At 42.9% G+C, this 17,931-nt stretch overlaps 1 protein-coding gene across 7 annotated transcripts in view; it reads left to right on the forward strand.

Moving 5' to 3' along the window:
• The window catches only part of GALNT7 (polypeptide N-acetylgalactosaminyltransferase 7), a 135,224-nt gene extending 117,368 nt beyond the window's left edge, over positions 1-17,856 (forward strand). For 3 of the 7 annotated variants that reach the window (XM_081568306.1, XM_081568402.1, XM_081568592.1), the window contains 6 exons: positions 2,652-2,769; positions 4,185-4,307; positions 7,918-8,136; positions 10,365-10,463; positions 11,369-11,497; positions 15,449-17,856. In XM_081568306.1, the coding sequence (XP_081424432.1) occupies positions 2,652-2,769; positions 4,185-4,307; positions 7,918-8,136; positions 10,365-10,463; positions 11,369-11,497; positions 15,449-15,586 (826 nt within the window). In that variant the 3' untranslated portion in view covers positions 15,587-17,856. The remainder of the gene's footprint in view (positions 1-2,651; positions 2,770-4,184; positions 4,308-7,917; positions 8,137-10,364; positions 10,464-11,368; positions 11,498-15,448) is intronic. The other 4 variants (XM_081568502.1, XM_081568556.1, XM_081568682.1 and 1 more) reach the window with 2 other exon arrangements.
• The last annotated feature ends 75 nt before the right edge of the window (positions 17,857-17,931 follow it).

Raw genomic sequence — 17,931 nt, forward strand, 5'->3', positions numbered from 1 at the left:
AAGCTCCATTTGGAGGTAGACTTGGAGGGTGGGCATGTTTTATAGTATCAGTTCCAAATACAGGTGAAAAAAAAGAAAAGCTTTGCAGTCTTCTCCTAGTAGGTTTTTGTTTGTTGTTTTGTTTAGTCGCTAAGTCATGTCTGACTCTCTGCAACCCCATGGACTGTAGCCCACCAGGCTCCACTGTCCATGGGATTCCCCAGGCAATAATATACTGGAATAGGCTGCTATTTCCTCCTCCAGGGATCTTCCCGACCCAGGAATCGAACCCATGTCTCCTGCATTGGCAGGCAGGTTCTTTACCACTGAGCCCACCTGGGAAGTGGACTAGACATGAAATTTTGTTCTTTTGACAATGATATCATTCTATAAGTTTAAAATGTGTAAATTTTACTTACCATCCAAGTTTTGTATCTACTTTGATGCCTTGGAGGGTAGTGTTAACAACAAAAGGCAGTAACAAGATTTTTTTTCTTTCATTTTATATGCTCTTAAATACTAATTTTATACCAGTTAAATTTGATGAATAAAAATATGTGACTTTGGGAAATGTTACACAGAATTCCTTTATGACTTTATTCTCAGAAGAGCATTTGATTAAAAGGAAACGTTATTCCAGAATCTTCCTTTCTCCCTTCTTGTGGCTCTTCAAATAGAACAATTTATGCTCTTCTGTCTTTTTGGTCTTTTTACTGGAACATTTTTACCATCTTTTAAAGAGTAGCCCCAAATGAATTGTTTAGTTAGATGCTAGTGTAGGTTTCTAAATGTGTCTAATTTTATTTTTCTGATCTTATGGTTCTGCTTTTGGTCTCTCTCTTCCTGTTATGCTACTGATGATGCTCAAACTCAGTTTGGGGATAGTGTCTGATGTCATGCAAAATGCTGTTGGGGTCTGGGCATGTCGTGATACCAGGATACTGAAATGGCAAACATAAGGAAATTATACAACCTTTCAGCTTTATGTGACATTTTCCAAATTTCTGTTTGAGGGTGGTTTTTTTTTGTTGTTGTTCAAAAATTGTCCAAGAGCCTGCCACTGATCTGCTTAACCTGACTCACAAATAATTCTGGGAGGGAAAAATAAGGGGTGGTGACTACAGGTATATTCCCGCCAAACCCATGGGGTTTAAAAAGAAAAAAAAAAGAAGAAGTTTTTAAAATGTGCTAGAAAAATTTAAGGAAGGTTTCCCTTTAAATAACTCACTGGCTTTCACATTAAGATACGTTTTTCAAATATGTACTGAGATAAGTGGGAATATGTTTAAAGATCAAAAGGGCATAGTCATAATAATGTTAAATGACAGTTATATAAACGTGGTGTGAAAATATAACCGAAAATGCACCAGTGCGATTTAGTGAGTTCAGCTGCGTACTTTGAGAAGAGAAGCCTTTTGAGAGGATGACTTTCCCCTGACGTGATGACATTTCCCTTTAATGAGCTGTGTTCCCTCGTGGCACTTAACACGCAGCAGGCGAGACAGAAATTAAACAGTTCACTACACGAATGACTCTGGAGCAGCAAGTACGACGGGTGAGAAGAAAAGCCCAGAAAGTGTTTCTGAGGCCGAGCCCTGAGGGATGAGGAATCAGCCCTGTGGAGCAGCAGGAAGGGAGGACGCCTCAGGAGACTGGGCCCTGGGACAGGAGGGGGTCGGCAGAGCAGGGAGGCACTACCTAGCTGCCTGATGGGGCTCAGATGGGGCAGAAAAGAGGACACGGTCAGGGTTCTATCCGTGGTCTAGGATGGCAGCAGTAAAGCTGGGAAGAAGTGGGTTCACGATGTGAACTCGCTATGTGAATTGACGGTGGAATCAGTGGGAATTGGCAATAGATTGATATCAGGTGTACTGATGAGGAGGCTCCAATGGAGGGACCTACCTAAGAATCGTATGCAGTGATAATCCTTTGTTCCCAAGGGAACAGGATGAAAATTATTCTTCTCTAACTTCTCTTGATGATGGGAGGGGCTCACGGTAGAAAGCTACCAAGTCTTTTTTTTTTTCACTCTTGTCCCTAAAAAGTACCCAGTTCAATATCCCACTCAAGAAGGCCCACAAGTCACCCTTTGGCATCCGTACATCCTGACACAGTAAATAACTGTCTCATTCTCCTGTGTCACTTCTGTGTCACATTTGCAAACTCAGAATGAACCCAGGCTGTCCTCCCACGAGCTACACCCTTATTTGGCAAACCCCTGAGCTATAAAATTTTAAAAATGAGATACTACTTCCGTGGTGTATGGTTTCACTCATCTTAGAATGACTCATAAATCATTGTGGGAACATTTAGCCAACCATGGCTTATGGCTCAGTCCTTTTGAGGAGTGAAAGCAAAAATTCTGTTTTAACTCACAAGGCTTAATTTTTAAGTCAACCAAGGAACCAAGATGCCCTCTAATGGCAAAATGATGTAACGCTGTAATTTGTAATGAAATGTGTAATACCATTTCAGTTAAAAATTGTAGTGAATTCATAAGGAATTATAAACAGAATTGTTTGGTGAAGGCTTTATAATTTCTTAATGTTTGGCCATCAGTTTTGTCTTTTCTACGCATTACTTAACTGTATTCCACAAAGCCTTTTTGTCTGTGGTTGAAGGGGTCTTGGGGGTTTGTCTTTCAAAGTTGTTTCAGCATTTCTTTCCCTTAGGTCCCCAGCTATGGCTGGAGGGTTATTCGCCATCGAAAGAGACTTCTTCTTTGAACTGGGTCTCTACGATCCAGGCCTCCAGATTTGGGGTGGTGAAAACTTTGAGATCTCATACAAGGTAACATTTCATTTAACAACTGCAGTTTTTCCAAGAAGCTACTGATTCTTGTGACTATCAAGAATAAGGCTGGTTTCTTTCGGGGTGTGGGGGGGAACTGTTTAATGCATTTCTCTAAATTATAAGGAATGACTAACAAACATACCTGCCTTTGGGGAAAAAATAAGGCAAAATGCAAGCTCCAACTACATATGTACATGGCTCAGCTAAAAACGGAGGCCAGCAAGCTTCATAATAAAAATACCTCCTCTCCCATCCCCCACCCATCCCCCAAAGGCTTTCCATACTGGAGCCTTTTGTTATCAGAGCACCTGGGGGAATCAGTTGTAGGGGTCCCTCCCATTTGACCATCTACTGCTGAAGCTGCCTTTCATCCCTGTAGGACAGGATGCTTCAGGTCAGAGGCAGACCCCAGCAGGGACTGTGTGTCCGCACATTGACACGGGAGCTGCAGCTCCCCACCCTCATCCTGAAAGAAAGAGAGAAAACGGTGTTCAGGTTTGAGTTGAACAGATAATTGTTCAACTTGTCTTGAATGTCTGGAGCTCAGCACCATGAGGGATGACAGGAGAAACCCAGTCCCCGCTGTCAAGGAACTTAAGTCGATAAGAGATGGGAATTCTACTTAAACTCGTAACACAATCAGAAAGTGGACCCACATTCTGCTGATGTGATGAAGGAGCAGTTGGTGGGATCCTGCTGGAGGAAGTGTTCAAGGCAGAACTAGGAAGATGGGCGTGAGATTGGTTGGGGGGGCGCTTCTAAGCAGGTAGAACGGGAAAAGGCACAGGGCAGGGGATATGAGAGTTCAGGAGACAGGGACGCTGGCAGAAGATGAATGCATGAATCAGACAGAGATGACTGGGAAGACCATGTGGGCAGGGATATTAGGGCCACAGTGAGGAGCCTCCAGTGCTGTTAAGCTGTTACTAATCCAACGGGCAGGGGATACCATTAGAGAGGCTGAGGGGGAGGGCATGATCCCCAGCTGCCTTTCAGCAGCATAATCTCCTACTATAAATAGGGGAGCGAGAGCAGAGGGGAGCAGAGGTGCAGGAGCTGAGCAGAGGTGCAGGAGCTGGTGAGGCGTTGATCAGAACACTCCCCCATGGGAGATGTGTTAGCTGGTGGAGCGGGGAGAGGGGTTACAAGGGTGTGAGGACTGGGATGTCTGTGTGGCTCTGCGGGTTACCATGGGGGTGTCTCAGGTGCTGCAGGAGCTCGGGAAGGGGTCCTGGGTCCCGGGCACACCTGTGTTCCCCAGCAGCCTCTTTGTTAGTATGTGAGCTCAAGAAACAGGAAGTCATTGCAGGATCTGTTTGGTGTGTAAATTCCCTGCGGACACTGTGTCCAGTTTAGGTTTCACAAGACAGAGCTGGCATTTGAAACAGCTGCACATGTGTCTTTCCTGACAGATCTGGCAGTGTGGGGGCAAATTGCTGTTTGTCCCTTGTTCCCGTGTTGGGCACATCTACCGTCTTGAGGGCTGGCAGGGGAACCCCCCACCCGTCTACGTCGGGTCTTCTCCTACCCTAAAGGTGAGTCTTTTGGTTAAAAGTGGGGAGGCTGGGAGCTCACACATACGTGCCACATGGTCACTTAATGTCAACTTGATGGCTGGGTGACACCTTTGAAGCCGTCATGCTGGGTGTCACTTTTAACTTAGGCTAGACTTATTTGTGAAACTTCTTACTGTTTTAAGATTATTCCTTGTATCCTACTCTGATTATCATTCTTACATCGAGTGTTTTCTGTGAAGATACCTGAAATTAATTTTTAAAAGCTAACACTGTAGGAAAATAGTTGGGAAGAAAATACCAGTTTCTGTTATTCACATATCAGTAAAATACTGTTCTTGTCTGATTTTTAAACAGTAAAGTGATTATAGTAGGAGTTTGTGTAGTAAACAAAATCAAAGTTTTGAACAGTGCTTGTAAAAGTTCAGTATCTTTTGTATGGCCGAGTGCCCTCTCTGTTGACTCTCCCAACGTTGTCAATCGGCTACACCCCAATACAAAATTAGAAGTTTAAAAATAACAGTAAAAAAATTTTTTTTAAATAGTTTAGTATTTTTTGTCCCTCATTTGAGGGAACCAGGAGAGTTTCACCCTTGAGTCTACAGGCCCCGCTACTGGCAGGACCAGGGCCTACTCCTTGATGGAGCAACGTAGGAGCTGTGTGGCCGTCATAGACTGTAGGAGCATATGACTGGTGCCCTTCGTCTTCCAAAGCCCTTAACCAAGTCAAAAGCAGAAGGAAGTCTATTTCTGGCTACAGCTGCAACTCAGGACTGTTCCCCAAAGAGAATAGATAACTGAAGCAGAAACAAGGCTATGAGAACCAACACAGCCCTCTGACTGGCCAGATTGTCTTAAAAATGACCATCATGAAGACTTGTTAGACAGAGAGAGTTCCCAATTAACACCAGGCCCGATGGCCTTGCAGGAGGAGAACCTGCCCTTGGAATCAGCCCCACAGTCACCAAGAATTCATGAAGTCAGGTACTATGAGGAACAGAAAGAGATGAGAGGGAAACACCCGTCACTGTCAGGTTAACCGCGGGTCTTCTCAAAGCCCAGCAAATGCAGCCATCGCCAGCGCCTCCGTCCTCGGCTTCTGTGTGTCCCCTGCAGCCTCCAGGGCTGTTTCTCCAGCCAGTGGTCTTCTCTGAACTGCAGACCTCTCGCATCAGCTGTCTCCCAGAACCCTCCTCTTATTTTAATTTTTTTTTTTTTTTTACCACACCGCACGGCTTATGGGGTCTTAATTCCCCAAACAGAGATGGAACAGGGAGAGCACAGAGCCGTAACCACTGGTCTGCCAGGGAATTCCCTAGAACCCTCATCTTAGGTGGTCCTCAGACACTTCAGACTCTGCATTGTCAGAGCTGAGCCATTAACTTTTCCTTAGAGATGGTTCCTTTTTCTGTGACCCCTGAGCCCATGAGGTGAGATGAGGAGGCAGGCAGCCCTTTCACCCCCTCCCACCTCCCACACAGCCCCTGGTTCCAGTCCCTCCTTGCCCAGGAAAGGCCATCAGGTCTCCCATGGATGCTCACCCACCCCTCCGCTTCCCTCTCCCCTCAGTCCCACCCCTCAGGCTATCTCCACTCCCTGTCAGGGTTAGTCCCCTTGAAAACTGAATCTGATGTCTGCTGCCTGCATAGACCCTTCTATGTGGATGGCTGTCAGCTGAGAGGTGACATGCAAAGTCCCTAAAAACAAACACTGGTGTCACTGAGAGCCGGCACTTCGTGAGAGCTGAGTGTGTACAAAAATCTAAATGCTTCACACAGCTTAACTTATTAATTATCCGAAGGAGTTTCCCTGGTGGCTTAGACGGTAGAGTCTGCCTGCAGTGTAGGAGATGCAGGTTCAGTCCTTGGGTCGGGAAGATCCCCTGGAGTAGGAGATGGAATACTCCAGTATTCTTGCCTGGGAAATATCATGGACAGAGGAGCCTGGTGGGCTACACAGTCTTTGGGGTCGCAGAGTCAGACATGACTGGAGCAACTAACACACTTTTCACTTTAAATGGAGAAATGAAGGCAGCTTTTCTCTCAGTGAATCCTTCATCCAGAGGTGGTAACAGATCTCCTTCAGGGCTCAACACACACCGTGGTTTGTCACATAGCTGTGTTGCCCTTTGCTGCAAGTCCCGACCCCAACTCACTAACCACTCCTTCAAACCAAGACATATTTCGTATGTCAGCCCTGTCCCCCATCCCAAATAATTAAATGGTCCTCCTTTTTGTTACTGTAACCTTACACATGTGCTCTGAATTCTTCTTGTTCATGAGTACCTAGAAGACACGGACTGTGTCTAACTTTGGATGTGTTTGCAAGAATTCAAAATATTTAGCAATGATTTGTTTTGTGTGCTAAAAAGAGCTTAAAAGTGCTCTTTGAGGAGGCTGCCACTTAGAACTTTTTGAGCCCACAGGTTTTTGCAGCAACATGCCCATTTCCAGGCATTCACCCTTTGATAGTTACCTTGTAGCCAAGAAAACATTTAATCTGAATACTAGATATTCCTGTTCCTGATGTAGAATGGTCAGTCACTGTGGCCAGCGGGACCGATGCAGCCCATTTTAGTAAGTAAAGTTGCGTTGGAACCGAGGTGGGCTGTTGCTTTGCATGTTGCCTGTGCTGCTTTCTCACTGCAGCAGCAGAGATGAGTAGTAGCAGCAGAAACCTTATGGCCACCCAGCCGAAAAGACTGACTCCCGAGTCCTTTATAAAGTTTACTGCCAGGTGATGTCCAAGTGTGAGGACCTCACTGGGTCTGTACTACATCCATCGCTTCCATTCACACCTGTGTTCAGTAAAACAGCAGAAGTTAGGTCTTAGTTATCACATGTCAACTTACTTGATTGTTCTTTGGTTGCTTTTCAGAATGCGCCACTGGGGCGTGGGGAGGGGGAAATATCCACTTAATTCTGGGCTACAGTGAAGTGGTTCAGGTATAGTTGTTACCAGACGGGTGAGGCGCCTGCAGAAATGTGTCTGAGTGAGCAGAGCTGATGTTTATCCCTGTGGTTTGTGCACATGCCAACAGTGTGGTGCTCAGAGAGGAAATTGTTCTGGGCAGGGGCAGGGGACAGGGTGAGGGGGTAGGGGTGGTTCCAGCCAGCCTCTCACGAACCCTTTCTTCAGTCAGCTTCATCAGCAGGAGAGAACATATTATCTTAGAGTGTGTAACCTTTTTAGGGCTTCCTAGGTGGCGCAGTAGTAAAGAACCTGCCTGCCAATGCGGGAAACACAGGTTTAATCCCTAAGACGGGAATATCCCCTGGAGAAGGAAATGGCAGCCCACTCTAGTGCTCTTGCCTGGAGAATCTCATGGATAGAGGAGCCTGGTGGGCTACTGTCCATGGGGTCACAAAGAATCAGACACGACTGAGCAACTGAGCACGCATGCATGTGTGACCTTCAGCACAGTGACATCAGATTCTGTGTCCATCACTCTTTGGTTGAACATTCATGACAGTGACATGTCAGGGTTATGAGCTTGCTTGCACGCACTTAATTAAATATACAGTCCTCTTGAAATGAGTTGGTCATATTTCATATGTCAGGGAGAGACTGTTTATGATAGTACAAGTATTTTTATTTTTTTATAATAATGTTAATTTCTTTTTTTCCCCAGAATTACGTTAGAGTTGTGGAGGTCTGGTGGGATGAGTACAAAGACTACTTCTATGCCAGTCGCCCTGAATCGAAGGCCTTACCATATGGGGATATATCAGAGCTGAAGAAGTTTCGAGAAGATCACAACTGTAAGAGTTTCAAATGGTTCATGGAAGAAATAGCTTATGACATCACCTCACACTACCCTCTGCCGCCCAAAAATGTCGACTGGGGAGAAGTAAGTGTCAGCTGGGTGGTCGTGTGTGTGTTTGGAGCCTGAGCTCAGGAGAAAGCAGAGCAAGACAGAAATGTCGGGGAAGAGAGAAGAATTTGAGGCAGGGAAGTTTGGTGGAAAACAAAGCAAGTGAGTGGAGGGTGTGGGCCAGGCAGACAGCTAGTTTGGTTTTATTGGGTTGGCCAAAAAGTTCATTTGGGTTTTCCATACAACAGCACAGAAAAACCTGAATGAGCTTTTTGGCCAAACCCAATATTTGCCCAGCAAATTGGTTGGCAGCCATGGTGAGGAAGTTGCCAGTGAGGGTGCATGGTGAGGGGTCAGGAGGGCGTACATGGCCTGGTAGACACCCCAGTGGGCTGTCCAGGAGACCTCGGGCCCAGAAAAGAGGCTACATATAGATCTAAGGATGTAACGTATATTTGGAGCCAGCAGCATGTTTCATGGGATTGAGTGAAAAGAATACAGAGGTAAGAGGCTGGATCTTTCCCTGAGGAGCCCCAGCACTTAGAGAGGCAGATAGAGCAAAGGTACCTGACCTTGTGGGTAAGAGGTCAGTAGTCTGGGTAGCAGGATGTGCTCTCTCCCTCTCTGCTCCTCTGTCCTAACAGTTCTCTGTCCCATATTTCCATCTTCTGTTTTGATGAGCTGTGTTTAACTCCCAGCTGGACCAGACCCCCTGAAAGACCAGATTGCATTTTGGTTTGATTATCTTTTGCTCTCAAGAATTCCTCACTAGCCTAGAGCCTTCTGTGTGGAAGGGATGAATTCTCTTGGTGAGCTTGCCCAGTAGAGGATTCAGAGCCCACCCTTCACATGCTGATGGCTCTCAGATGTCCACCTTTAACCCAAACCTCTGTCCCAGAGCCCCGACAAGTACATCCAGCTGCCAACAGATGCCAATAGTGATCTCTAATCAAGTCATAAATCTGTAGTAGTATTTCCAAAAAGGGAGAAGATTGTTTTTGTACAAAACACGCATTCCAGAGATAGAAGCACATGTTTGCCATGTACTTACAACATATACAGTTTTTCCATAGGTGGTCTGTATTATTTAATTTGTCAGCTATATCTTGACTCCCCCCATTTGACTCAGTGGTGAAGAATCCACCTGCCAAAGCTGGAGATGCTGGAAACCCAGGTTTGATTACCTGGGTGGGAAAGATACCCTGGAGGAGGAAATGGCAACCCACTCCAGTATTCTTGCCTCGAGAATCCCATGGACAGAGGAGTGTGGCGGGCTAAGACCATGGGGTCGCAAGGAGTCGGACACGACTGAGCACACACGTTATTTATTATTACTTACAACATCCATAGTCAGAGAGGAGCCTCACTGCCCGGCTTGCTGGTCACAGCTACCCCTACGCGCCCCCCCCCCCCGCATGAACCCCAGCCCCTGGATACAGCTGTCAAGAGTGGGAGCCTTACTTCCTAGGTTCACTGATGGTCTAGATATGTAGGGCCAGTGTCTGTGACCACTGTAGTCAGGTTCCCTTCCTCTATCTGCTTCTCATGAATCTGAAATGGTACTAATGGTAGTTTTTTATTTCTTTCTTCTGTTGTCTTTTATCAAAATTTATAGGCCAAGGTCCGAGCCCCTTCCAGTGTTGACTTTCAGACCATAAGTGGTTTCATGCTATCTAACCAGTGGCTTTTTAAAATTAAGTAATTAATTATCATTATTTTTTGGCTGGGCTGGGTCTTGGTTGTTGCACGGGCTTTTCTCCGGTTGCAGTCCATGGGGGCTACTCTCTAGTTGTGGTGCACAGGCTTCTCATTGCAGTGGCTTCTCTTGTTGTGGAGCACGGGCCTAGTTGCTCCTCAGTATGTGGAATCTTCCCGGACCAGGGATCAAATCCCTGTCCCCAGAATTGGCAAGTGGACTTCTGTCCACTGTACCACCAGGGAAGTCCTAACCAATGACTTTTTAGGTATAAACAGTCTTATAAATCTAAGAACAACAGGAAACCCTCTTTATCTCTTTGCATGTAACAAAATTGCTTCACAAATAAATATGATAAGTAGGAAAAAAAAAAAAATACCACAAGTGGTTTGAGAGATGACTATAGCTCTGTGTTCCCAGAGGCCTGACAGGACAGTAGGTACCAGGGTGCACATACCCCACCCTCCATGTGGACCTCAGCCTCAAGACAAAGTTCTCCGACCTCCTGCTAGAGCTTATCGGAATCTAAACCGTTACTCGCCTGTGACCCTTCGTTCATTTTTTTCAGATCAGAGGCTTTGAAACTATGTACTGCATCGACAGCATGGGGAAGACAAATGGAGGCTTTGTGGAGCTAGGCCCCTGCCACAGGATGGGCGGGAATCAGGTACACAGAGAGCTCCAGGCTTCCAGATGCAGTTGGTGTGCACTGGGAGCCAACGAGCTGATGCAGCACAGAGTTTAGCCTTGTTTTCAGTTTGGTAACTGTGATTGTTTGATAAAGTAAAACATTCTGTGAAAAACAAACAGTGCTGAAGCATTTGCTTAAATGAGGGGATAAGAGCAGTATAGGTTTTTACATAAGCAACCGCAATCTAGAATTTGTGTCTCATATAAGAGACTAGAATATATTCTTGCTTGAGTGTATAATTGTGTAAGCCTCACTCCCTAACAATTTTATTCGTTCAGATATCGCTCAGTTTTCCACATATTCCCCCCAAGAAGCTAGGATGCTATTGCCAGTCGTATTCCCAGGTGCTTCAGATGGTAAAAAATCTGCCTGCAATGTAGGAGACGCGGGTTCAATCTCTGGGTCGAGAAGATCCCCTGGAGGAGGAAATGGCAACCCACTCCAGTATTCTTGCCTGGAGAATCCCCATGGACAGAGGAGCCTGGCAAACTACAGTCCATGGGATCGCAAAGAGTCAGACATGACTGAGAACAGCAACCACGTATTTTCTTAACTAAACAATAACAGCAACCACATATTTTCTTCCCTTCCTATGTGAGTATTTTTCTTGTCTCTAATTTAGATGGTGATACATTATCAGGTCTGTTTCCACATTTTCATTTTCTTACACTGTTGGTGTGATTAATATCTTAACGACCCATTTTGTATCTAAAAGGCTAAAGAACATAAGCCTTTAATAGTTAGAAGCAGTATTCACTACCATCAAAATGAGTAATTCCTGTCTTTGGACTTGCAGTTCTGAACATACAGAAATGTGATAGGGAAATAAGGTAGTCATTGAGTCTAATTATGAGAGTTGAGTTTCTTTCTGTTTTAAATAGCTTTTCCGAATCAACGAAGCCAATCAACTCATGCAGTACGACCAGTGTTTGACGAAGGGGCCTGATGGATCCAAAGTTATGATTACACACTGCAATCTGAATGAATTTAAGGAATGGCAGTACTTCAAGGTATTCTGCATCTTAGTTCTGAAATATATGCTGTTTCATTTTAATAACACCTACCATATAGAATTGAGACATGTAAACCTGAAAACCTGCATTCACACTGGCTTGCATTTCCCTCTCATTTTCCTGATCACTGGAGAATCACCGTTCGATAACAGAGCACCGCTTTTATTCTCTTGTATCATCATAGATAGGCACCACCCAGGGTCCATGCAGACCCACTGCTCATTTATCCACACAGGGAAACCACCATTCCCTGAGGCAATCATCACCATTGTTCTAATATCAAAATCTGATCTTTTTAATCTAAATTATAATATATATAATTTTAATAAATGGCTCATTTATATATGCATATGTATATGTAATTTTAGTGAATGGCTCCTTTAGTTTATTAACTTTTAAAATATTGCTGCCTGTTGTCCAGCAGGTGGCGATAGAGATGAACAGATAACGTGTTGGATTCCAGGCTTCACAACTTCTCATGGCTGTTTGTTAAATGCAGGATACATGTTGCCTGTTGCTTGTTTTAAAGGCCATATTTAGTTCTTCATTTGACTCTGTGGGAGCAGTGTTTCTATTTCAGCTGTGAATTTTCAGTGTTGTATGCCAAGTTGAGGATTCCAACATTTGAATGGTCCTCTGTATAATTTTCAAAGTCTAGGCTTGGTTAAAGTAAATCAATCTATTGTGAAACAAAAAGTTGAAAAAGCTCCCCCAAACTGAAAGAAGCTGGCAGCCCTTAACTTTCTTTACACATCTTGTATTTGTTGTCATGCCCTCCCTGCCAGAAAACACTTATTTGCCATGTAGTGACGATGTTAATGGCCTAGCTGAATATTCCCAGTTACGGGAATTATATATGTTGCATAGATAATTACCAAGAAGCAGTAAGTTTGTATCAGTTGCTGATGTTAGGAAGGAGAAGATTAATGTAACTCCCAGAGAACAGAGCATTTATTTCCACAAAGAAAGATGAATAATAGCAGTAAAGCCGAGGGGTGAGTAAGGACAATATTAGTTAACTAGTAAAAGAAGGTTAACAGATGCAAAACAATATGAGAAGGAATGGATTAAAAATGGAATGCACATATTTTAGATACTATATTTTAAAGGGCACAGCACCGAATATCAGTTTGTGCATCAGATGTTACTATTAATAAATATTCACTGGGGCCTTTCAAAAAATAGCAAAAGTCCATCATACTACAATGGAAGAGAAGGAAAAAATGTAGAAATAAAAATAAGCAAAATGGGACTTCCCTGATGACTCAGTGGTAAAGAATCCTCCTGCCAATGCAGGAGACACAGGATTGATCCCTGATCCGGGAAGATCCCACTGCCACAGAGCAACAAAGCCTGTGAGCCACAACTACTGAGCCTGTGCTACAGAGCCTGGGAGCCGCAACTATTGAGCCCAGATACAGCAACTACTGAACCCCATGCACCCTAGAGCCCATGCTCCACAAGAGAAGCCACCCCAATGATAAGCCTGCTTACCACAACTAGAGAAGAGAAAGCTGGCGCCCTGCAAGGAAGACCCAGCACAGTCAAAAATAATAAATAAGAAACAAAAAACAAGATATTAAAGAAATAAAATGCCATAGAGTAGGGAAAGAGAGATTAACAGGAGGCTTTATTTCTGGTGAGTTTCGGGTAGGAAGTATCACTGCACGGGATCTTGAGGTCTAATAAGGCTTTTCATGGAGGATAAATGAGATATAACGAGTGAGCAGAGTTGTAGCGTCTTAGTGTAGAGAATTCTAGGAGCTGGGTGTTTTCTGGTTCCCTAAGTTGTTCTCCATGAGAAAGAGCATGGAACTTTTTATGGTCTTTGGGGAATGACCAACATTAGCTGAGGATCACAGTGATAGGAAGATAATTCTGGAAACATTGTCAAGTATGGACTGGTGAGCAGGAGGCCAGCTCAGTCAGCAGTTCTCACTCTGCTCCTCTGGACCCATTTACATCCTTACTAACTGCTGACACACTCCCAGGGAGATTTGTTATGCAGCTTATAGCTAATGGGGTTTCTGAATTGGGAATTAAACCTGAGAACTGTTACGAGTATTGATGTATGTATTCGTGTAAAAGTAACACTTATAACCCTGTTACATGTTAATATAAATAACACTTTTAATGAAAAATAGCTATTTTCCCCACTACAATGAGAAGAGTGGCATTGTTTTATAGTTTCACAAATGCCTTTAGTGTCTGGTTTAATAGAAGAACTCTGGATTCCTACTCTGCTTCTGCATTTAGTTTGATGCGAGATGTTGTTCTAGTTGAGTATCCGAGGAAAATCCAGCCTTGTCTAGACATGCAGTTTGAAAACAAGAGATAATTTAATAGCCTTTTCAGCTAATTGTGCTACACAAGTGTGTAGGTGGTAGTTCCTTTTTATTTATTTGTTTATTTATAGCTGTGCCCAGGCTTTCTCTAGTTGCTGTGAGTAGGGGCTCTGCTCTAGTTGTGATGCATAGGCTTCTCATCGTGGAGCACAGGCTCTATGTACTCAGGCTTCAAACAGCTGTGGTTCCCGGACCCTAGAGCACGGGCTTCAGAAGTTGTGGTGCACTTCTGGAGTTGCCAGGAGTTGTTGCTCCGCCACGTGTGGGATCTTCCCAAATCAGGGATCAAACCTGGATCCCCTGCATTGGCAGGCAGATTCCTATCCACTGTACCACCAGGGAAGTACCAGGAGTTTCTTAAAAGTTATTTGCAATGTGGAATCTGGAATCCCTGTCAGTGAACATCTTGTCCTCTGTTGCATTAAACCCACTTGTCTGTCTTAAACTTCGAGTGGATCTTTTGTAACATCACACTTTCACAGCTCATTTGGAAAATACTGACTCACTAAGTCATGCAGATCTTCCAAATGATGGCACATTTCATCACATACTGCCCCTGAAATCACAAATATAACCACTTTTCACCAGAAAAGTCTTGTGATGCTGTCACATTCTTGATGATGGATACAAGTTTTCCAAAACTCAAATTTTTGCTTGAAAACTTAGGTTTTATCAATGGCAACAAATAACTGTCAGCTTTATATTGGTCTTTTTTTCCCCTTGAAGTGACAGGCTCACTTTATTTTCTGGAAAATGTCTCCCCAGTCCCAAGTTTGCATAATTGTAATCTGCCTGTGATTTGTCCTTTCAAGTCACATGACAAGAAAAGGTGCTCGTTCAGCCCTCAAGTCCAGCAACTGCCCATGTTCTGGCCATTCTTACCTACTGTCTCTCAGGGTCAAGACTTAATAAAACTAACACATTTTACTGCTTCATCAAGGACATTCTCAAACTGGCTTTTTTTCTTTTTCATTATGAGTCTGTGGCCGTGGAGAACGTGACTGCTTGATTGATGCTACGGCCCCAGCTCTTTGACCCAGCACGGCTTTTGCACTGTCTGTATAAATGTCCATACAGTGGAAAAGGCAGTTAGGGTCTTTGTATTATTAGGAAATTGTTTCGACCCTCAGACCCAGTCTGAGGACTGCACTCTGAGAGCTGAATTGAAGGAACCTCTAGCAGGTGACAAGCACTCGACTAAGGCAAGGGTGGTGGGGATGGGAAAGGGTACAAACCCAAGTCCCTGCAAATGTCCATGTTCAGCTGGCGACTCGAAGGAACGAGGGCACGCAGCCTGAGCTGCGCTGTCCTAAGCTCAGGACAGCTGGATTAGCTGGATGGGAACTAGAGGAGCTGATCTGGAGGGGAAGATGATGAATTTAAGTTTGTATGTGTTGAACTGGAGGTACCCGCAGTACCTCATGCCTGAACAACAAAAGGATGTAGAAGACTGACAAGAGAAACCCCGAGTCTGGGCTGAAGCTGGTTCACGCCTGACCAATTTGCTTGAATTGTCTTCTTACGAAAGCCAGGAGGTGACCTGTCTAATGTCAGTGATAGCACAGAGCTCACGTGTAACGCTATGTTTCCCTGTGTTTTCCAGAACCTGCACAGATTGACTCACATTCCTTCAGGAAAGTGCTTGGATCGCTCGGAGGTCCTCCATCAAGTGTTCATCTCCGACTGTGACTCCAGCAAAATGACTCAAAAGTGGGAGATAAATAACATCCATAGTGTTTAGAAGGAATGAAAGAAATCAATAACCTACCTACTGACACGTAAACTTATACAGGACTGAAAGCCGCCTGAAACCTGCTGCAACTATTGTTACCTGTACAGCTCCAAACCCAGAGGCTCCCAGGGAGCCTGAGGACATTGATAAACTGTGATTTTTACAATAACATGATCATCTGCAGTTACTGTTTACAAAACTGCTTTTACCTTAAACTTTGTAGATGTTTACATCTTTTTTGTTTTGTTTTAAGATGATGTTGGTAATCTGTGCATTTAGCTCTGTTTTATTTAGAACAGAGTTAAAAGCATTGTTGTCTTCTTTGGGATTACACTCAGGGGTCTGAAAGGCAGTTTTTTGTTTATTTTTTTTAACACACTTGAAAAAAAGGTTGGAGTAACCAGACTTTCCTATGTAACTTGGTGATTATCAACCTGTTGTGTCTTTATTTAATTTTACATCTTTTTTGAAGCACTGCCACAGGTTATTAGCCAAGGTGGCCTTCCTCCACGGTCATGCTGCTTTTTTGAAAGGTGAATTTCAACACATTTAGTGCCTCTTTCATTTCTTGGTATACTATTTCAGGAGCTTTGAATGCAATTTGTAGGATGGTATTGATGAAATCGTTACCTGTCTGAGGACTGAATTTACTTGCTGCCATTTGCTCTGAAATTGAATGCTGTATGGCTCAAAAAAGAAATGACAAGATGGAACATCCAGGGCTATTCCGTAGAGTTTGAAGATTTGTGCGGCATTAACTCCTCTACTTGTTGGCATTCCATTGCCCTCTTTCAGTCCCAACTCCTAAGGCGGGAGGGGGGCCTACTAACTTGAGAAAAAATGTCCTCTGACATTGAGGATTGGCTTTTCCCCATTACCCGTCACTTTAGAAAACTATAAATATTTCTCAGTTTTGAAACCTTGAACTGAGGGTAACACAAATAACACACCACCTCTGTAAACACATCAAAGATTGTTCTAACCAAGTCAAGAATTTCCAAACCCTTGTTGGATTAAGCCTTACAAGACTGCTGTGTGTTATAACCTAAGCTGTGCAATTTATAAAGTCAAGAGTGAATGGACCTTTCATTTATATCTTCATGAAATTCCCTGCACAGTCTTTAAATTTTAAAAAAATCTATTGAAAAATACAGTTCAGGAACAAATATGAACTCCTTTCTGTTCAATTATCTGTTAGTTCCCTAGTGTTTCTTATTTTTTTTTAGGAAGCATATTTCTGTTAGTATTTTTCCAATGAAAAGAAGACTTGTTTGAATTTACACATTTATTGAGATAGTACCTACAAGAGGAAAACCAAATGCTGGAAGTGGTCAATTGATTTTAATATCTAAATAGTCTCTTATTCCACACAAGATTAAAATGCTCCATCAGAGGCAAGAAAAAATAAAAAGGAAATTAATGAGGCAGGGAATGGCAAGTAAATTAAAGAGTTTGATCCTGTTATCATGATCAATGGAAGCAATTCACAAACTACTATGAGAGAAAAATATATTTCACTAAAGCTTAAAAAAGAAAACAGAAAAGAGCACCTACATTTATTTAAAAAGAAAAGCCTACAAACTTGCTTCTTCCAAGCTTAGCTCTTAAATTTGGAGAGTCAAAGTTAAACATCTTAAACAGAGTTTTATTTGTAATTTTGAATCGTCAATTTGTATTTTGCTCCTGATCTCTGATCAGCCATTTGAGCTTTCATTCATCTCTAGGGATGTTTAAAAAGGAATACATTTCTATGCCTATATAATTGCAAAATAAATCAACCATAAGTAAGAAACTAAGAGAACTGGTTTTTAATACTTGTGTGTTTGAAGGTAGGTCGCATTTTCCTTGTTGAATAGATTATAACCTTGTTAACTATGCATAGGCCTAAGAACAGTGGCACAGAAACTGTGCATGTAAATTTTAAATGGGTATTTTGTGCAATTCATTAAGATACTCTATAAAAATGACTCTATATATTGAAATCAGAAACCTTACCAAACATGAAAAACATGAGAAGCTGCTGCCATAATAACTATTTTCTACTGTAGGCTGTTTTGGAAATAATTCCATATCCTTGCTTTGTAAGTTGATAATATCACTATGCATTTCTACACATTTTATAAATTTGATTTATGCAGATTTTGATACACTGTATGTTTCTGTAGAAATTGTATAAATATTCGAAATTTTATTAGGGGTAAATTTGAGAAGTTTATGTATATCTTAATTCTGGGTTGCTTGTTTTTTAGGTGAGAAATAAATAAAATATTGTATTTTAATCCATGGGTTTTTTTTTTTAGTACTTGTAATCTTTTTTATATATATCTAAACACTGCATGTTTGAAATAATTACT

This window comes from Giraffa tippelskirchi, chromosome 1 (assembly GCF_054371585.1).
Source record: "Giraffa tippelskirchi isolate mGirTip1 chromosome 1, T2T-mGirTip1v1.2.pri, whole genome shotgun sequence".
In the NCBI taxonomy this organism is placed as follows: domain Eukaryota; kingdom Metazoa; phylum Chordata; class Mammalia; order Artiodactyla; family Giraffidae; genus Giraffa; species Giraffa tippelskirchi.